Consider the following 22,728-nt stretch of genomic DNA (forward strand, 5'->3'; position numbering starts at 1 on the left):
AAATATTCAAAATAATATTTTCTGTGAGGTACTAAAATCGCAAATTGATTAACTTTGAACTTGGAGGAGGTAGAACCATGAATCTCTAGTGCTTGCGTGCGGCTCTAAGATGTGTCTACAGTGGTAATCACATACATATTTCGTTGTATTCAAGTTCGTATAAGAGGTTTTGTTAGCTGGCATGGTGTTCATTGTGCAAAAGTAAGCCCTGTATGAGAACGCGCCATACAATCACGAGGTCACTGGATTGCCATATGCAGGAATGTCCCCAAACCCAAGCCACTGGATTGCCATATGCAGGAATGTCCCCAAACCATCCCGGCTTGTCATGTAGGAATGACAATGCGGATATGGAAACAATGCATGCTCATCATAATTAGAGATACAGTTCAGCACGTCATCCCACCAGAATGACATCCGTGCGTGAATAGCCTATGCGGAGAACTCTTGCCATGCTCAGTAACGTTCACAACTCGAGACTGCTGAGGTAATCCAATCCTCTGAGTACCTGACATCCAGAGCACTCCCTACATTCACCGCTATGTTTGTCGATGACATCCCAGCTTGAAACATACTTCAGAGCATACACAGAATAAATATAGTCTCTCCTTTGAACACACTGTATATATAATCCTCTAATATGTCTGTGACATCCACTGTCAAAATAAACGCTTGAATATTTGTCAGGGAGTGTGTCCCAGATTTTGAATTATATAACAAATCATAATTAAAATAGAGCTGTAAGTACACATGCTTTACATATCTGTGTCGGAGAGTCTACAAACTGTTTGCAGTTGATTTGAAGTTTTCCAGCGTCACATCAGTGGAGCTAGATTTCTCGGGACTCTTGCTAAGCGTGTAGTTTGTCTTCGTTGCTCTGTGAAGAAATCAGCTTGTCAGTTAACTGGTGATACGCTCGCTTTAACGCCTACTAGTCATTATTATCATTCTTTGAAACTATATAATATATATAACAGGAGGCATCATGACAAATTATTCAACTAATGTTTCGCTAATGTTTTTCTTCGTATAATATCATATCATGGCATTTTATGTGTAAAGTGGTATTTCAGTTTCATTGTAGAATATAATTGGAATATTATCACACATGTGCAGTTACAATAAATATTTTCACATCTCATATTCCTATAAGAGAAACATTAGTTACCGATTTAGCATGTGCATCTTAATTAAGACAAAATCTACTTCAACACCTAACATATATAACATATAACGCGTATATTGTATCACATGTTTAAGCTGATCAACAAAATCATCAACTGAGAACCTTAAGCAACAATCGGAACACATTCATGCATTTTCGACATGCTTAAATTGTTGAAATGACTGTACTTATACTCACTTTTGCTTACAGCGGTTGTAAGTTTGCATTAAGAGGAAATGAGCTTAACGGGAAGGAAACTTTTGCTCGCTAAAAAAACTGACCCGAAGGCAAAACGTTTTAACAAAATTATATTCAAATGTGTGTCCTGATAATCTAGTCACACATTTGTGATTATGCTTTACCACTGGTTAAAATGTTTACAATGATAAAAGTAAACAAGTACAAAGTATCAGAGTACATTGTATTGTACGTGTAGAGACCTTCAAAACATGAACACTGAGTTCAGCCTCCGACGAAGTTAGAAGTGAGATATTTGATTTTTGTGGACAAACCTCTATGTATTCGAAAACAAAAGATCGATTACATTTAGAACAGACGACGCAGAGTAACGCCGGCGTCGGAATTATATCTTCCTAGTCTTACGGTGAAAAAGCCCAGCAAACTGGAAAACACAATCTTGATCAGCTGTTTTCTTGAATACGTTATGCATTTGATATCACAATAAATATTTTGGATTGGATTTCATAAGAAGCAAAGTTGTATTTTTCATCTAGTATGCCTCATATTTCATTTACAGAATATGTAAACTGCCTTGCGATGTACGCAAGTATACTGTCTTACGCAGTAGAGTGATGTTTTCAATCGATAAAATATGTTTTCAGTTAATTAGACTTCTAATCCGCACATCAGTGAGACATTTTTCGGTTTCATTGACATATGTTAATGGTACATACTTCCGCATGTTCTTTGCATCCTCTATTGTCTCCGGCAGTCTTCTTTTCAGTGTCTCTGGTAGGAACAGAGCCAGCACACCTGCGGCAATGGACAGACCTCCGAATACGATGAGAGGCAGTGCCACCTTCAGGTCACCTCCTATTGTAACGCCCTATAGATTAAACGACAGGAACTTCAGATATCACCAGAACGTTTTATAGATATACTCTTAAAAATAAGGAAGGTATATTTGAGAATAATGGACTCATGTAGCTGCGGTAAATACGATACTATAATTTCTTTCCAAAACGTCATCTTGGCGTGACTGTACAAAGCTTCCAAAAACAAAACGTGGCAATTTTAACTTTCCCCCTTGCTTTAGAAGCATTTGAAGAAATACTGGCCAAAACGCCACCAAGAAAACTTACACGGCAAAATGCACGTGCATGTAAGGGGAAATCCGTGCTCTAATAAGGCACACTTTGTGTTTACTGTTGTCATTCGGCTTTGACTGCAAAAGAGGAAATCATCATGCCACGACTGTTTCGAAACATCTAATCGAGACCGTCTTGAAGCTGGGGTGTTTCATTTCAACGTTTATCGGAGCACCATGCCTTGTTTTGGGGATCATTTCCTGCAGACCAGTACGGAGAAGCGTCCGTCCAAGAGTTACCACGCAATCACTATAGTCTGGCTGAATATCGTCTTGCCACAACCGAGTTGACTGCACAACTCATCCCTCGTCTGACAGGAATTTCCGAACAAATTGTCAGGGTTCGATTGCGTGAAGTGGGGATTCTGACCAAGGAGACTAGTTATCGCCCTTGTTTTGAGAGACTTTTATCGGCGCAGTCTCTTGCTGTGGTCAGGGGAACTGGAACCTCAGAAGTCTGGTTCGAAGTCTGAATTACGAGTTCTTTACAGGCGAGATGGACGACAGCGTGTTTAGCGTAGAATAAATTAACGTTTACCCTTTATTGCATTTCATAGGTCCACAGATTCGTTGTAGAAGGGACGTCCAGCACACAAAGAGCAGATTTACTGGATCAGGGGAACAGCAAGTTAGTTATATCAACAAAGTCCTTCCACGTCACAATCTTCTAATTAAGGACCGACGGAGGAAGTTGTTCCAGCAAGACAACGCTCCTTCACAAACTGGATCGACGTTTGCCCCAACGTCACAACATGTCTCGAACACTTCCAGAACTGGCCATCGTATCGCAGGATGAGTGGGGAAGAATAGAATTCCACAAGAACGGCATTATCCATATATCCAGTACCGAGCAGTGACATTGAAGCCATCTAGTGAACTTGGCTTCCGCGTTAACTGCCCCCCTCCCCCCCCCTCTCTCTCTCTTTCTCTCTCTCCCTCTCTCTCTCTCCCTCTCTCTCGCTCCCCCCTCTCTCTTCCAGTCTTCCAATTGAATTCCACATTTGTTTTAAGCTTCTGTATATTGCTTTCAATTGCACTCACCATAAAGCCCAAGGATATGTCCCTGAGATCTGTGCTGAGCCCAACCCTTTTCAGTTATTCATGAAATCATTATCAGTCATAAGTGGTATTCGATCAAGGTATTTAGGTTTTAAAAAACGTAGGCTCGTATCTTACCAAGTCTGCAATGTAAGGAGATACCATCGCTCCAATCCTGGCACAGAAGGAACTAACTCCCAGTCCTGAGTTTCGCACCATGGTAGGAAACAGCTCCGTCGTGTATACGTACACAACAGCGAATGCTCCAGAAGCTCCGAACTTACCGATCATGGATAACGCAACTGTTACCCAGTCAAGTGCTGCAACGGAAAGAAGTTAATGCAGTTTAAACAGTCCCGATCCGGAACGTTACGGCCTGTTGTAGCTCCATAGACTTACGAAAGCCATACCGCTAAGACCCTCTCGTGGTTCGGGACACTGACTCAGTTTCCGAAGGTTGTGATGGCATGCTTCGAGCAAATGAGCAAGTGTGACCACCCGAGCACGTCAGTCGCCTCTTTCGACTGGTCCAGAGTCGATGTTTTACAGACTATCGTCATATAGCAGGATAATCGGTGAGTTAGATTTTAAACAACAAGCAAGCACACGTATACTATTATAATAGAAGCAGGAGGCCCGACAGGGCAACAAGCTAGCACCCGTAGAACTCACATGAATCTCCAAAGATGACGGGGAACAGTGTAGCCACACATGCAATTCCGCCACTCAGCATGCAGCCACACTGAAGGAACTTCCTGCCGAGTCTGTCTAGCAGAGTCACACACATGATGTACGACAGGAGCTCCACGATGTTGGCGATGGTGAAGTTGAGGTAGATGTCACCGCTCAGGTTCTGGACGTTCAGGCCCAGACCGTAGTAAACCATGCTGACAACAAACCTGAAAATGACACATTACAAAGCAGATTCAAACTAAAAACATGAATTTCGATTTCACAAACAAAGCTTCATCTACATACTCAAATTATTATTTATATGAATTACATCATGCGTTACAAAAGTGTATTACACTGAAGACCAATATAATTTATTAGAATACATATACAGCAAATAGGGTTATACATTTTTATGTATTGGTGATAAAATTATGTCGTTAGTTTTTACGTAAGATCTACAAAGATATCATTTTCCCTAGCTTGTCATATTCAGTGTATAACTGGAATACAATCATAAGTCAATAATATTTTCTTCACTTTCAAATTACTTTTTTTATTAAGCCTGAGATGTTTACCAGTTGTAGAAGATGACGAGTGTAATGAACAGCAGATACGGCGTGGTGAACATCTGTGTCACCCTCACAGACTTTTCATCGTCCAGTGTTAACTTCTCCAACATCCCATCCGGAAGTTCAACACGATTCACTTCCGCAACTTTCTTGATAACAGCTTGAGCTTCTTCTATGCGGCCACGTGATATCAGCCATCTTGGAGACTCAGGGAGTATCCTGTTCCAGAGAATTCTATATATTTAGAAATTATGCACACTTTCGTAGAGACAAGATGTGAAATGAGCAAGATGTGTTTCCAATCGTCGATCCCTCTCAAGCACCTGCTTAGGTCAGCGCGGTCTTCACACCATGTCGTTGACGCACATGTCACCATTTCACGTCCCAGAATGCGTTTGGACTCATGGGTGATGATTTGTGCGCTGTGAAAGACAAAACCCTCACGCCATGCAAATGGGTATCAGTGGGCGCCAGACATGGCCACGAGTGAGTACTAAGTAGTACGGAACTCGTATGAACTCGTCTGAACCCACGATGATTACAACTGAGTGCATGCTGTGTACACCACTGAAATTTGTAAGGGACGCGGAAAATGAACGCAAGACAAACACCGGACCGACACCCGTGTTCCTTTAGCTTGCAGAGAATGGCTCGTGCATTTTGACAGGGTGTCAAATACTGCCTAGAAGCGTTGTTGTAATGCTTGTTGAAACATACATATTTTATGATATCTTGTCTATGATTAGAGTACTTCGAAAAAAGAGAACGTACCAATAAAACAAAAAGTAGAGAGCAGTGGGGCAGGCAACGATGAGCTGGAGATGTTGCCAGTTACGGACAAAGTAGGCAACCAGACTCAAGGCAAACAGACCAATGCACCAGAATACCTCCACGATGATTCCTACAAACACTCTTCTGGAAGGTCCAGTCAGCTCCATTACTAAGGAAATGAAAATAAAAACATATGTGTCAGCTTCGATTATTAAACCTAACACATCCTATTTTGAACAGTAATTTGTTGTCTTGTAATATTGAGGGCAGGCCGTTTTCTTTAATATTGAACGTGAACACCAGACGAAAAAGCAGTCTCAGCATTAAGAATCAATGAAGACTGGTTTATTTAACAAAACCCATGCTTCCAATTTAAAGCAAATTCCTGTCCTGTTGACGATGGGAGGGTACACACGTACCCTTTTCGTGAACCCCTGGTGTCGTTGTTTTCAGTGATTCCTTTACATAATCGTTATAGCAATTTTGACTCTTTGTATTGTTAACAGAGACCGACTGTTATTGGGTGTTCACTATTGATGAACATGAGTGTCGGTGCTTTCATTTCCCATGACACATATGAAAAAGTAAACTTCCTGAGTTGCGTGGACGGCTTTTAATAGATACATATTGAACATAAGTTATCACTTTCTCACATAAACCCGTTTCTAAATACATTGAACTGGTAACGTGATATAACACACGAAGATACGGGTTAGAATTGATCTTCAGTAACCCGTGCTTGTAGTAAGAGGCGACTAACGGGATCGGGTAGTCAGACTCGCTGAATTGGTCCAGCAACCCATGCTTGCCATAAACGGCGACTATGCATGTCGTAAGAGGCGACTAACAGGATCGGGTGGTCAGTTTCGCTGACTTGGTTGGCACATGTCATCGGCTCCCATTTGTGCAGATTGATGCTCATGTTGTTGATCATTGGACTGTCAGGTCCAGACTCGATTAATTACAGACCGCCGCAATATAGCTGGAATATTGCTGAGTGCGGCGTAAAACTAAATTCAGTCACTCACCCAATTGCGCAGATCGATGATTATGTTGTTCACTGGATTGTCTGATCTAGACTCGATTACTTACAGACCGCCGCCATATATCTGGAATATTACTGAGTGCGCCTTAAAACTATACTCACTCATTCATTAATGTGATATAAGCGCATATTTACCCAGAACGAAGGAACTCGTGAAACAAGCTACCCTGGTCATGTTGGACAACGCTCGCAGTACCATGTAGACGTAGACGCTGGGAGAGTATGCCGTGCTGATACTCAGGATGGCCACACACAATGCGTTGAACATGAAGACAGGTCGGCGCCCAAATCTGACAGATATACCGATCATCGTCGTGTCGCATCCATTTAATTATAATGACTGCTTATTAGTACATTTATGCGGGCACGTGTGGCCCAGTCGCAATTCACTCTGCACCGTTACCTCACCTGAGCACACCAGAAACCAAATCACGTTTCACCAGATCATGGTTTGAAGTTCGTTATCAGCATCGCACTTGTGTTTGATGGTTTCTCAAAATAGATAAACCTGTGACATTTATTCATCTCGATATTTCCTCTCACACGAAGCAGACGCTATGTTGCATGACTTGAATACTGTTGCAAACATCAGTAAAACACTTTCTCACACTCCCCGTACAAGAACTCACAACTGCATGTGTGTAGTCCAGTGACAGTTTTCCCAATCCGTTGTATAGCTTTGATATTATTGAAAGCAGCATTACCAAAAACAATGCTCACCAGATGCGTTGCTGTTTAGTGTATCACGTTTTGTTTGCTGTCCAATGCGTAAGTTTGCAATGAGCAAGCTACGTTGCTGAAATACCATTAAAAGCAACTTCCGTGGCAATCAGTGTGCGCTTACGACATTTTCTAACAACGCTGGTATTTACGACCTTGTAGTCCTGGCTAGCTATTCTCGAAGAACCTTCAAACTTCTTCAGTCCATTCTTAACACATTGGCTACGATCAAGGTTAAGAATTCTTAGGGCTGCGAACGTTTCGAGAATAAGGGCCCAGGATGACAATCTCAAAAGGGCACTGGAAATAATATATTAATGTTTTTCATCAAATATTTCAGGAGTGTGAAGCTTTTATTGACCATATCATTGATATTGAGCTCTATTCCTATACTGTATTAAACATTTGAAATGAATTATTTGATTTCATATCAATACAAATTTAGTCCTCCAATAATTCGTACTGTAGTAGTAAAACTACAGTGACGGCCATTTTGAATTCTGGGGAATATGTAAAAATTCGTAATATCATGCCGTCGCTATAGAATTAAAGAGAAAAACAAAAATAACTTGTTTTAGTTGCAAAAATGATGTTACTCTCAATAGATAATTCACCGCCACTCATTTGTCATTACCACAACATGACCATACAGAAGGACTTGCATTGTGCCCAAGCCATCACACTAGGGGCGACAAGTGTCAAAAACATTTTAAAAAATTCAGCTTTGGACGTAAACAGTCGGTTTTCATTTTATGTAATTTTAAGTGCTGAGAAGGCAAAGCATGGCAAACCGAAATTTCGGCGATTTTGATTTCTTTCAAAACCAAATAGAAGTCAAATAATTTCTACGTCCTTAAATAATGCAATAATGATTTAATAATTATTTACTCTGAGATGTTGTCAGGCAGCAAACAAAATGTCACGAAAATGCTCGCCGACCCCAACCACATTATACGGCCTGTAAAAAACCCAGTGCCACAATCTGAGAATATTACAGGCCTTTTCATGAGCCCAGGACACCATACTAAAAAGTGTCAAACCAAATCAATGCTGGGGAGGCTACGATTTCATTTTTGTATTTGCCTCCTCCTGGACTATTTAGGTAGTTTCAGATATTAGATATCGCTATTTGACCCAGTGTAATAGTATCCTGGTTGCCTAGATCGGTGTTCATGATGTCAGTCACATGTCTTTCTAGTCCAAGCTCGATTTTATACAGACCGGCGTTACACGGTAGGTATGTTCAACACTAAAACAATAAACAAACAACATAAATAGCGCCAAATACTCTTTTTTAATAAAATGCAAATACGGCGTTGCTTCGATTGATATTTCACAGTGCAGAAAAATAAGTTTGTAAAACACTATATGTTGTTAATCCACAAGGCTGCCAATCCACGTGTTAGTTTGCTACTTCTGATTGTTTCTATCTGAGATTCCCAATGATGTCAGATGTAGATTACGAAACTATAAAACTAATTTACAGTAACCTAGACAAACGCACCATGGACGTCTACTGGCGGCAAATGATACATATTTGGTGTTACAAATGTGTATTTTTATAATACATGTGGTTGTTTTTTCAACCTGTTATATTCTTGTTACATGTGGCTGTGTTGCACATGGGGTAAGCACACGTATACACGTTTTCACACACCCGTTCTGTATATGTACATGTAATGGTCTAATTAATGTCACCACTCACATGTCTGATAAAAGTCCCATAATGAGAGTTCCACCCATCTGCCCCGCGAACGTAGCCATGTTTGCATGAGACCTCCAAATACTGTCATCACAGACTATGTTGAACTAATGAAACAAGACAAAAACATACACATGATAGGTATCACACAGGGTTACAAGTGACAACAGTTTCAGTAGATATAAAGCATTTTCATTCAGGAGATGTTTAAATACCAGAATTGTGAATATACATCAGAGATTCTAAATATCTATATATAAAACATATAATGGAAAAAACAGGACTCTGCAATCTTACTTTCAACAATTTGGGGATGTTCTGATGAAGCAAGTTATTTAATGTCATAAAAATTGCCACTCCACAGTTTCAGCTGATAATCATGTGTATGCGTCATTCAGACCCGGTGGAAGCATCTCACAAGAAAACTCAGTAACAGACCTACAAAAGTCCAAGCGAACAATAAAACTACACGTAATCGTTTTGCTTACCTCCTCGATCATCGTTGATTCATACGTGGACTTATCAAACACCCATGCACTGCACGGGGTTGTCAGGTTGTTTGGTTGGCTGCCATTTTGAGGATACTGGTACATTTTGCAGGAGGAGAGCACTTGCTTGTCTCTGTCTGTCTCCCAGGGGATGGACATGTTGATGAGGGAAGAGTGATGCGCATCCTGCACCTGATAGGTGTCGTTAACTCCAAGGGAGCACCTGGTTTAAGTATTTTGAACTTAATTAGTGTCATCTTAAGCTGGTGAAGAATCTATATTCCTTCTTTGTGAGATGTTGAATGTTCAGTTATGGTTTTACAAATTTACAGTTGTTTGTAATTTTGATACTTTGTAGATCTAAGTTTATCTGAAGATAAAAGAATGGATTAGTAGTAGTGATCGTCTACTTTTGACACTATTCTATTGGGGTGAAATAGTCTATTGTAGAATCTCTCCATGACACTGCATGTCCTTCTCAAATAGATGTATATTTATATGAATACACCAAGACTTTGCACTCATTACTCAATATATGATATGAATACAATACTCAATATTTGATATGAATATATTACTCAGTATATAATTATGAATGTAAACACAATATAACAGATAACGGATTGAGAGAACCTCTTTGTTAACAATGTGTTACTTTAATTAGTTACATCATAGAGTCAGCTAGACCTCAGCTCCCTGAAGTGTACACAGCAGACACAACAGCTCTGATCAGTCTGTCTGTTATTATAAATCTACAAATCGTTTATGCCCACAAATGAAAGGATAACGTGCGGAAGATACTGTGATTAATGTGAGTACAAAATATGGTTGACTTAATACTATACAGAGCTACAATTGGGTGTTCTTCTCACCCACCCGGGACACGTCAAATCAGCCATGTTAGCATGTACATGTACTCACTATTCACAACATTGCGTGATGATATGCCCTATCGCATTATCGTGTGTTCGGTGCTCTTCACACTATATCTGTATCCTCACTCCTTATACGCAACAAAGACGCAATTACAAGTGCTGTTATGCACTTGGAAGATCTTTTGCCGCATGAGAACAATTACAATTTACAACAATCTTCAATTACGACACCCGTCACAGTGTGCTCACTGAAGCGAGACGAGCTGAGTGCCCGGCTACTGACCTCATGGGACAGGGTTTTCGCTCATATACTACGATCATGCAAATGAAGATCATTCATTCCAATGACACTGAATTAAATCCTGGCCCTATCACTATGAAAGACCTGAACAATCTTAAATCCTCAATACTTTCTGAGGTCAGAGACTTTTGTTCAATCATTGATGAGAGAAATAGAAGGTGTTACGGATCAGCTGGCAGATGTGCACAGGAAGTGCTCTTCACTAGAGAGCACTGTTGATAATATCTGTAAGGATATGGCCACTATAAAACATGGTCAGGAGATAATGTGTAGCGATATGACGTCCTGCGAGAACATGTCGATAAGCTTGAAGATTGCTTAGCCGACCAATCAAAAACAATACAAAGGCTCGAAATGTTCAGCCGTAGGGCCAACGTGCTATTCCATGGTGTTAAAGAGCAAGTAGCACCCACGAAGATTGCAGAAATACCGTTTAACTCTTCTCAACAACAGTGTTCCAGACAAGGCATGGCTCGAAAGGGATATAGTGAGAGTCAACCGTATAGGTCAGAAGAGCTCATCGACTGCTGAAAAACCTAGACCTGTTATCGCGAAATTTGCTAGCACTGAGGATAAGATTCATGTCCTTAGCAGACGTCAATATTATAAAAAAGCAACAATATGGGTATATCAAATGACCTTACACAAAATCAGAGATCAATTATCGCTGACAAGCGAAGTCATGGTTTGATTGCCTATCTACGAAAATGGAAACTGATCACAAGACCGATGAACGAAAAGGAAGCACCAGAACCAGTGTCCCGGTCCGCAGAACAAAAAACGGCTGCACGGCCAAGGTCACGGGCTACAAGACAAGTGTCTGAATCCACACATGGCGGCAGTCGAGAGGCTGAAGCACAGACTCCATCTACTGGGACTCCCGAGGATTAAGGGTGTGGCCAAGCCCGCCTGCCCCAACAGCTTACTCAGACCTCGTTGTAACGCGGCATTCATGGTATCGCGGCAAACGGTATTTCCGGTCTTCCGCTCGAGACACGCCTCCTAGCGGTCATTTGCATGTAACTGGGCAGTCAGACGTCAGTCGCTTGTTTACATTTTGGAAAACAAGCACGATGTAAGTATTATTCAAGAGAAATGTTAACATTAAAGTCTGGAATCTTTTGGAATTTGTTTCAGCCCCATCCACGAAATACTTGCAATAATATTTACGTGTCGTTTATGACCCTTCCCACTTGATCTGAACTAGGTCGCCTGCATCTTATGCTATATGAGGTAACGGAAGTGACGTTAGGAGCTATGCAACTAAAAGTTGTAATACAAATAAGGAAAGAAAATGTAAAATGATCCCTGATTGATAAAAACGAATTTGCACACTCAAACAGAATAGACCTTAAGAAAGAATTTTATCGTACTCTTGTACACATAATTATTTATTCATATTCTCTCAATATTTGACATCATATTTTGCGTTGAAATTATGTATAAAATGAAACAATATATGAAATATTAAAGAACATTACAATGAAAATGAAATAATTTTAAGATACTAAATTTTCTGAAATATTCTGTTCTCTTTTTTATTCAAAAAATTTAAAACAGAAATCAATTTTTAAATAATGATTTTAATTTAAAAAATGATATTTTTTTCAGGATTTTCGCAAAGCTAAGAGAAAACTTAATTTTCCTGCTAAGGCAAGATGACAGTATGATCCTGTTAGTTTGCAACAAGCATTTGCTGCCACCCAGACTGGGATGTCAGTTCATAGTGCTGCGCGCCAGTATGGTGTTCCGGAGTCAACTCTCCGGGACAGGACAAGGAGTAATGTTGCAGTTGGTGCACAGCCGGGTGGAGATACCCTTCTCTCACACGGAGAGGAGAACCAGTTAGTTGAACATGTTTAAATACACGTCTTCTATAGGCTATGGGTACACCAAACTTAATGTGCAATATCTTGCTGCAGACCTCGCAGTCTCTCAAGGTAAAAAACATCAACTGACAAACCTTTGTGTGACAACTGGTTTTATGGTTTCCTGAGACCCTGGCCTGACTTGAAATTGGCGAAACCTCAAAAACTGTCAATGTTGCGAGCTCAATATGCATCTAAAGAAGTTCTCTCTGCATACTTCAGAGAACTGGCCTACCTCATGACGCTTCATGGTTTACATGACAAGCCTGAACGTGTCTTTAACTTGGATGAAACGGGTGTGACAACTGAACACGCACCACCCAAGATTGTATATGATGCCACATGTCAACCACAGGCTGTAACGTCACCAAGGTCCTCTACAGTAACCATCATTGGAGGAGGTAAAGCTGTAGGAAATTACATTACATTACATTTCAGGACTATCTGACCAAACACTTCATTAAGTATGCTGGTATTTCGGCAGATCCGTCAGCACCCAAGACTCTTCTTTTCTTTGACGGCCAAAGATCACATATTTCTTTGACGCTTGTGGAATGGGCGAAAATGCACAACATAATTTTATTCGTCCTGCCACCTCACACAAGCCACATCACACAACCATTGGATGTGCTGTATTTGGACCCTTTAAATGTATGTACAACGGAGAATGTCAGCCCTTTCTTCAGCAGAATCCAGGGATGAAAATCACAAAGTATGTAGTTACCAAGCTCACAGCTAAACCATACTTGAAAGCCCTCTCTCCAGAAAACCTAACTTCAGCCTTCAGAAAATCTGGCATCTTTCCTCTCTGCAATCATGCATATCCTGAGATGTTGGTCTCACCGGCTAATATCTATACTGCTGTACAAGATCAGAATCAGAATCAGAATACGGAAAATAAATGAAGTGCAGGCATCAGCTAGCATTCCACCATCATCTTCACGGAAATCAGCGAGCATTCCACCATCATCTTCACAGGCATCAGCTAGCATTCTACCATCATCTTCACAGCCATCGACCCGTGAAGGTCCCGGGGTAGAATAGGCCTTCAGCAACCCATGCTTGCCATAAAAAGCGACTGTGCTTGTCGTAAGAGGCGACTAACAAGATCGGGTGGTCAGGCTCGCTGACTTGGTTGACGCATGTCATCGGTTCCCAATTGCGCAGATCGATGCTCATGTTGTTGATCACTGGATTGTCTGGTCCAGACTCGATTATTTACAGACCGTCGCCATATAGCTGTAATATTGCTGAGTGCGGCGTAAAACTAAACTCGCTCACTCACTCACTCACAGCCATCAGCGAGCATTCCACCGTCCTCATCACAGGCATCAGCTACTAGTCCATCATCATTTTAACAGAGAGCACACAAGTTCTTTGAGGAGAGGAAAATCACTTCAGTGACCGCCAAACCGAAAAAGAAGAGATTTGTACCACCATATCTTGGAGGAAACCTGCTCAAACAGAAAAAATGTATACATCATGAAATCAACAAAAAACAACACTCAAAAGAAAGAATTTGTTCGTCCAGTAAAGAAAAACAAACCTTTAATAGCAGTACCAAACACTTCTACTTCCAGTCCACAGCCTGGTCCATCGGCATACCATGCAGATGATTCGGACCCCAGCAAATCTTCCCATGCATCTGATGATGACTATGAAAATTGTTGTGTTTGTGGTAAGAACAGTCCCCCAGCCATGAGGTCCCTCCCCTATCTTGTCACAGTGAAGTGGACCCTGTGTGACAAGCGTCAGCACTGGACCCATTTGTCATTTTGCACTGACATCACTTGTGTGAGGCGCCACAGTGAATTTCTCTGTCCACATTGTGAATAAATTCTCTAAATGACTGTGAAACTAATATGATTGAACATTTGTGCATTCTATTTTTGGAAGCCTGATAATGTTTCATTATGGACACAGTTTTGTGCAACTTGGATAGCCAAAAAATATCTCAACCGTTTTCACACTGAGGTGAGTAAAGAAATTTCATTTTCTTTCCCTATTTCACTTTGCAATCCGAGTTTTAGTGTTTACCGCGATAGTCATCTCCTTTGGTAAATGTTAAGAGGCCTCGTTCGTCAAATGGCTCTCGCTGAAACACTATCAAAGTTAAAATGATATTTTCTCCACAAATGTACTGATTAAATGTCATGGTAATCGGATTTCATGATGAAGTAGGCCATATAAGTTCCAAATTCTGTTGACGATTACGGATATGCTAAGTACCACGATACTACGAAGTCGCAGGCTACTCACACATTTTTGAGAGATTCTTTCTTGGAGCATCAGCCTCTAAATCTGAGGATACAAATTTCATTTTATACTTGATTAGGTTATTAGGTTATAACTCCAGGGTTGGGACAGGCAATGAACCACCCGAACCACAACCGAACTTTCTGGGAGATGTGTTCCCTGACGAAGAGGTAGTACCTCTTGACAAGAGACAATCTTGTGATAACTCTAACAATAGATCTGGTAGAAGGCTAATAGAACTGTGTTATACGTACAAGTTGTATATTCTGAATGGTCGTGTGCAAAGAGATAAAGCCGGTGAGTTTACATATATATCTAGCCAGGGCTCATCGGTAATTGATTATTGCATTGCTGAGGCGTTTGAACTGATTGAATCGTTCCAAGTAGAGTCCCGAGTAGATTCAGATCACATGCCATTAACGGCAAAACTCAAAGTCAATGAGCAAAGGCACCAGCTAGTAAATAATAGCAAAAATGATTATAACACAGACATACACTGCTCCGACAGAATTGTATGGAACCATACTAAGTCAGATGTGTACACCGACAATATAAAACAGGCTGCTGACTCTTTTGTTGAAGCAACAAGATTAGTCCTTACAGTTGTTGACCATGCTCTTGATTAATTTGTAAAGACAGTATTTGGTGCAGCGGTCTGTATGTAAAAACATAACCCACAGCGTACCTTTAATGGTTTTTTATAGGTATTGTAAAAGATACACGTACTACACTCGCAAAGCCTTGCGTCGATTCCAAAGAAATAAATCTGAGGAAAACCGAGTAATTATTGCAAACAGAGGAATTTATATAAGGGTGTCTGTAGGCGCACAAAGCTCTCGTATGAACGCAAAAAAGCTGATACATTAAAGCTGTCAGCACTCAAAGCAATCTACAGGTTTGTACAAGCTTGCGTCAAATGCCATTCTGCAGTCACTTATTTAATTGCCCGAATGGAGTGCGCCAAGGATGCATCCTAAGTCCTTTATTATTTTCATTATTCATTGGTGAACTGCCAAACGCTGTGAACGAATGTGGCAGACACCACGTGCAATTATTCCCTGATTTATATGAACTGGTGTCATCGGCCTTCAAAAGCAATTAAATATTCTTAAAACTTTTTCACACAATTGGGGATTAACTGTTAATCTTGAGAAAACACAAATTACTGTGTTCAGAAAAGGGGGCATTCTTTCGAATAAGGATAAATGGTTCTATAAAGGAAGCCAAATTGCCACTGTAAATAGTTACAAATATTTAGGTGTTTGGTTTTGAAGTAACTTAAATATGACTGACTGCATCTGAGACCTAGCCAGCCGGGGGAAGAGAGCATTGATAGAAATCATTGTCAAACTAAACAAGATTGGAGTGATTGACCCGAAGACATATATTAAAATCTTTGATTCTGAGGTAATGCCGATATTATTATATGTCTGTGAGGTTTGGGGAGTAAAGCAATACCAGTTATTTGAAACGGTACACCTCCTAACCTGCAAACGATTTTAAGGGTAGGACAACAAACTCTCAAATTGAATGCTATTGTATATGACGAATTTGGTCGCTACCCAATATATATAAATGCTTACATACGCTGTTGGCTAAAATTGCTCAGAATGAGCGATTGTAGACTGCCCAAAGAAGCGTATAATATGTTACGATATTTTGATGACATTGGAAAAAAGAGTTGGGTATCGTTCGTAAAATATGATCTGTTTTCTCATGGCCTTGGGCATATCTGGATTAACCAAACTGTTGGTGATGAATTTTCATTTGTACAGTTGTTTAAAAATGCTCTGATAAATGAATTTTCTCAAAGCTTGACATCCACTTTGTACATCACATATCTAGAGCTGTTATTCTGAGAATATAAATTCATATTTGAACCAGAAAGATACCTGTATATCATATCAGAAAAAAGTGCGCTATACTTCAAATCCAGATACATCAAATTCTGATGCAGTGTCTTGCCGTTAAGTTATAACGAAGGTAGGTGGCAGTCAATCGAACGGGGTTTACGTCTATGTCCCATTTGTAACACCAATGTAGAGGACGAGTATCATTTCACACTTATATGCCACTTGTACAATGAAATCAGACTAACTTTTTTCCGGAACACTTTTGGAAATTTCCTTCTATCCATAAATTTGTATGTCTCTTATGTATATCTCAAGAGAATATAATCAAACGTATACAGTATTATATTTACCGTGCATATATAAAAAGAAATATGTATTTGCAAACACTCTAGTCTTCACCTGTATACTCTTGTCAAGTATATATATGGTATATCTTGTATATGGGCCCTTGGCCTCGTTACAAATAAACTCCTTTGACTTTTACTTTGACTTTGACTTGGCTTGACGTGGAGAAGAACTCTAAGGTAAGTAGGTCTACCAGTCACTTTGGCAGAAAACCTAGAAAATTAATCAAGGTTAACCGGTAATCAAATCACAAGTGCTTATAGCGTCAAAGGGACGCAACAGGTTACAGCTAACTGCTGAGCTCGCACGACTTGAGCAAACTTTTACCTGAACAATAAACATATTGCAACGTAATCTGGTGTCAGGTTCGCTGAATTGGTTCCGGCGTGTCATTGTGCCCTGCGCGTGTTTCTTGTACTCTGCTTGTCACTCGATTGTGTTGCCCAGGCTAGCTTATTTATAGACCTCCGCCATTCTGATTATTACTGAATGTGGTTTAAACAACAAACTCGACAACATCACTATCCTCTATCTCCATAATCTTCTCTCATTAACGATGTGTTATGTTAAAGAGTATATGGCAACTTTCTTGTTTCATTCTGCTTCTGCGAGCAGGATGTGCTACCCGAAGGAAAGACCAGGGTCTTTAGCATTACCTTCACTTCTTTCATTTATACCTGAATCAGGAAACTCATCAATCTTAATATCTGTGATGTAAGAATATGTATCTATGTTTGTTATTATGTTGATAATAGGTTTGCTAAGTAAACAATGGTGGACAAATGCCAGCACGAGGAACCAGTAGTGTCACTTCCAGTAACTAGTCACAAATAATGCTGAGAAAAAACAGCTCGGAACAGAAACCCAAACTCACTCGCAACCATGAGTGTTAGAACTGCTCTTCAACAAGCCATGCTTGTCGCAAGAGATTGATTGTTTAGGTCCGCCGATGTATATCACGGTATTTTGAGTGCATAGACTGATGGTGTCCGACACTGGATTGTCTGGTCCAGACTATGCTGAGTCATATATATGGAAACTCTTGAGTGTTGTCTTTAACAAGCTAGCAAACAAGAAGAACTTGCCAGCTGAGCCAAATAAATAGATATCGGCAAACCCGCTGGGGATAGCTGGAACAAGAATGTTTTACTCCAGTTTGAGAGTTGTTTGGGAAAACTGGTACATCCACACCAATCGCCAAAGCAAACACGACCGGTGTATTGGGTTGACACTATTCTCGACAGTAGCTTTAGTAAATACACCTTTGCGTATAAGATGGCATCAGCTTACAGTTGCTCTCATCAGGACCCTCACTGCTACTTCAACTTTTTAAGATGTGTGTCTTTTTTTTAAACTCATTATCAGATTTGGCTCTTCCTGACGATCATAATGGACAACGACGTAATTTCAACTCCAACACGTACCACCTACGTATAGTCAGCACCATGACGTACCACCTACGTATAGTCAGCACCATGACGTACCACCTACGTATAGTCAGCACCATGACGTACCACCTACGTACAGTCAGCACCATGACGTATCACCTACGTATAGTCAGCACCATGACGTACCACCTACGTACAGTCAGCACCATGACGTACCACCTACGTACAGTCAGCACCATGACGTACCACCTACGTATAGTCAGCACCATGACGTACCACCTACGTATAGTCAGCACCATGACGTACCACCTACGTACAGTCAGCACCATGACGTACCACCTATGTAGTTAGCACCATGACGTACCACCTATGTAGTCAGCACCATGACGTACCACCTACGTACAGTCAGCACCATGACGTACCACCTACGTACAGTCAGCACCATGACGTACCACCTACGTATAGTCAGCACCATGACGTACCACCTACGTACAGTCAGCACCATGACGTACCACCTATGTAGTTAGCACCATGACGTACCACCTATGTAGTCAGCACCATGACGTACCACCTACGTACAGTCAGCACCATGACGTACCACCTACGTACAGTCAGCACCATGACGTACCACCTACGTATAGTCAGCACCATGACGTACCACGTAGAGTCAACATCATTAGGTACCACCTACGCACAGTCAGTATCGTGGCGTATCACGTACGTACGCCAACGTACATTCAGTATTGTGACGTATCACCTACGTACAGTCAGCACCATGACGCAACACATACATATAGTCAGCATCGTGTTGCACACCTACGTAGAGTCAGCATCGTGACGTACCACCTACGTAGAGTCAGCATCGTGATGTACCATCACGTACAGTCAACATCATTAGGTACCACCGACGTGCAGTCAGCATCATGACGTACAACTCACTTAAGTCAGCATCGTGACGTACCACCAACGTACAGTCAGTATCGTGACGTATCACCTACGTAGAGTCAGCATCGTGATGTACCATCACGCACAGTCAACATCATTAGGTACCACCGCCGTGCAGTCAGCATCATGACGTACAACTCACTTAAGTCAGCATCGTGACGTACCACCAACGTACAGTCAGTATCGTGACGTATCACCTACGTAGAGTCAGCATCGTAATGTACCATCACGTACAGTCAACATCATTAGGTACCACCGACGTGCAGTCAGCATCATGACGTACAACTCACTTAAGTCAGCATCGTGACGTACCACCAACGTACAGTCAGTATCGTGACGTATCACCTACGTAGAGTCAGCATCGTGATGTACCATCACGTACAGTCAACATCATTAGGTACCACCGACGTGCAGTCAGCATCATGACGTACAACTCACTTAAGTCAGCATCGTGACGTACCACCAACGTACAGTCAGTATCGTGACGTATCACCTACGTAGAGTCAGCATCGTGATGTACCATCACGTACAGTCAACATCATTAGGTACCACCGCCGTGCAGTCAGCATCATGACGTACAACTCACTTAAGTCAGCATCGTGACGTACCACCAACGTACAGTCAGTATCGTGACGCAGCACCCACGTAAAGTCAGTACCATGATGTACCATCACATTCCAGCACCATTACGTAAATTGAATTGTTATTGTAGAGAGAAAAAGTCTTCAATTTTGTGTTATAATCTGTATATACTCTCGCCTATGCAGGTCATGTGGAATCCACAACGTTATTATACTGATGGAACAATAAGGGATAACATGAAAGGACAAGTGTTCCTCTATTTTGTCCAAGGCTTCTCCACAAGCTGAGCATTGAATATCTTGTGAAGAAACCTGCAAACAAATCGCTTCCATGCGATCCCTTATTTTTTGTACATATGACGCAGTCACATCTTGGGATTGAATACTCACTGTCTGTATGACGCACAAACCGAACAGTTATGCAATACAGTTTGCGTAGACATGTCAGTGTCAAGGTTAAACAGGCATGTTTTTACATCTCTGAATACACGATTGTTTACAGACGCTTTAGATTGTAAACACTGCAGTGCTTTGTCAGACAACAAGCAACTTTTATATGAAGACTGAGTAAAGATGACATGCGTTTCTTTTGCGAACACCAGGTGTCGTCAATGATTCCTCATATTATGTTGACACCTATTTTGCCTTGAAATCTGTTTGGACAGATGATCAACACTGGCCATACCCGAGAGTAGGCATTTCAAATATTGACATAACGTTGAGGCAGACATCTGATACAAATTTTAACTGCTTAGACTACTTGTGAAATGCATGCTTTTACGCTGTCCTACAACTGTCCCTGTAACCAACTATTCTATAGTCCATGTTCAGCCTCGTGATAAAAACGTGCACAACGATTCTGCACATACATACAGTGATGTCCATGCCGCTGCTAGTGGCAGCGTGAAGCCATACTCACTCACCACAGCAAAACGTTAGTGAAAGTTAGGACGTCTGACCGCATGTATCTGAATGGTTGGATTTGGATATCAACTAGGGAACCAGTCAATACAAACACACTCCACGGTCACATAAGCGGAGAAATGAAATGTGGAAATGAAATGATGCCACGCCATAGTGTATCAGAGTGACGAATAGCTTCATCTGTCCGCACTTGGCAGGTGACATGTGATTCGTTTTGTTCTGAGTAGAATCTGATCATCACTTTGTTTTGTAGCTATCAATAAATAAAATTCATGCTTTTATGAATGACTAAGGAATAGTGATGATATTAGGTGTTTCAGACATCATCTGTTGTATGCATCTGCAGGTTCAGGGACGTTTACATATAAAGGATTTTATATTTATTCCAGAATCGGGACGCAATGCTGTTGATGGTTAGTTCGATAAAGTGTAATTATAGCATGATCAGAGTCAGTCAGCAATGTCTTCATTAAATGATTTGTGTTGTTCTAAGCAACTAAGCTGGGGCTGGGTTTTGTGAAATATATCAGACATGTAAACAATACATACCTGTGGTCAGGAATATCCAGTTGAAACACTACAGAAAGGGCTTGCAAACCGCTCATTATTGCTGGTAAACATATTAAAAAGTACAGTCTTTTTTGATACCACCCAAAGTCCCCAAGATGTGCTAGAACCTCGTCAAACTTCATGTTGCCTTGAGGGATAGAGTAGTTCTCCCAACTGTCACCAGACACATCTGTGTATACAAGCAGGCAGTAAGTAACACGGCCTCTTTCCCTCAGCTTGTCGTTGCTTAATATTCAAGTTGTGGAAACAGGTTCCGTTAGAGTAGGAGCAAACGTTAGCAAAAAATATCTCCATTTGATTAATTGATGTCCAAGTGTGCACATGTACATTTATGTATAGCGCAAATTTAGAAGCATCATGCCCACTCACGTGTTTTCTTAATATACTATCAAAAAAAGAAACGCATGGTCATTTTGTATTTTTTAAAAAAAAATCTATTAATTGCCTATTCTGTAAAAGCAGTCGTCAGTATATGTAACGAAAGTGTTGATAACATGATTTTACACAAATGCACAAGTAAAAATTGACTTTACCTGAAAATGTTGATTTTGATGACATTTTCTACAAGGATTAAAAGGCATCATCACAACGGAACAGAAATCACCTTACAGTTGAAGTTGTGCTTCAAAGGACATGCACGTCAAGCTACAAAGATCCAGATTACTTTCGGAAATCGACATTCGTTTTGAAGGAGTTTCAAGGTCAAAACATTATGCCACATCATGACACTGTGACACCAAACATCGCTATTGAAAGAATGCACTTTGGAGATGACAAATGATCTGTTGCCAGGCCTCTGGATGTTAGTCTGAGCATGATATCACGGATGTCAGCTCGTCAGAACCAAACTGGCGCAACAAATGACCGTCCCCATCCAGGAAGACCTCAAGTCACCACTGTAAACCCAAGATCAGTTGCTGGATTAGTTGCTTGATCAGTTGCTTCATCATACTGGCTGAAAGCACAGCAGCCAGACTTCCTCGACTCCAGAGGATATCCGGTCAAACTGTACGGAACAAGTAGAGAGAGATTGGACAGACTTACGAGTACCGACGTCGTCAATATGGCGCTCAACGTCTCCTTTATCTAAAATTATCCATTTGGTTGAATAGACATTTCTTTCTTCTAAACTGATGCAAACATGCATGACATTGTACTAAAGTCTATTTGTGGACAAGCTATGCATGTTTGAAAATACAACATTTTGGCAACCGATTTCTGATTTCTGCTGTTTCTATTTTAACAGCATATGAATAATCATTTAGAAGAAACACAAGGATAACGAGAAAAAACACCTAAGACCTATCAAGGAAAACTTTCCC

The 22,728-nt window shown here is 40.8% G+C and overlaps 1 protein-coding gene and 1 pseudogene across 1 annotated transcript; one reads left to right on the forward strand and one right to left on the reverse strand.

Annotated features, from left to right (window-relative positions):
* Window positions 1-777: 777 nt before the first annotated feature.
* On the reverse strand, window positions 778-21,528 carry LOC137286776 (organic cation transporter protein-like). Its single transcript, XM_067818769.1, has 10 exons — window positions 21,386-21,528; window positions 9,501-9,723; window positions 9,016-9,119; window positions 6,726-6,880; window positions 5,546-5,714; window positions 4,781-4,993; window positions 4,203-4,429; window positions 3,669-3,850; window positions 2,080-2,231; window positions 778-877 (listed from the first exon to the last, which is right to left on the reverse strand). The coding sequence occupies exons 1-10, from the start codon at window positions 21,526-21,528 to the stop codon at window positions 778-780; spliced, it is 1,668 nt and encodes a 555-aa protein (XP_067674870.1).
* Window positions 12,624-13,449, forward strand: LOC137286619 (uncharacterized; annotated as a pseudogene).
* Window positions 21,529-22,728: the final 1,200 nt, after the last annotated feature.

This window comes from Haliotis asinina, chromosome 6 (genome assembly GCF_037392515.1).
Source record: "Haliotis asinina isolate JCU_RB_2024 chromosome 6, JCU_Hal_asi_v2, whole genome shotgun sequence".
NCBI lineage: Eukaryota > Metazoa > Mollusca > Gastropoda > Lepetellida > Haliotidae > Haliotis > Haliotis asinina.

Excerpts from the sequence above, each read along its gene's own strand:
- LOC137286776 (XM_067818769.1), bottom strand. The coding sequence starts at position 21,528 with ATGAAGTTTGACGAGGTTCTAGCACATCTTGGGGACTTTGGGTGGTAT. Across the intron at positions 3,851-4,202 it reads CGTCATCTTTGGAGATTCAT|CACTTGACTGGGTAACAGTT; the intron begins GTGAGTTCTACG and ends TTTCCGTTGCAG. Across the intron at positions 2,232-3,668 it reads CTCCTTACATTGCAGACTTG|GGCGTTACAATAGGAGGTGA; the intron begins GTAAGATACGAG and ends TTTAATCTATAG.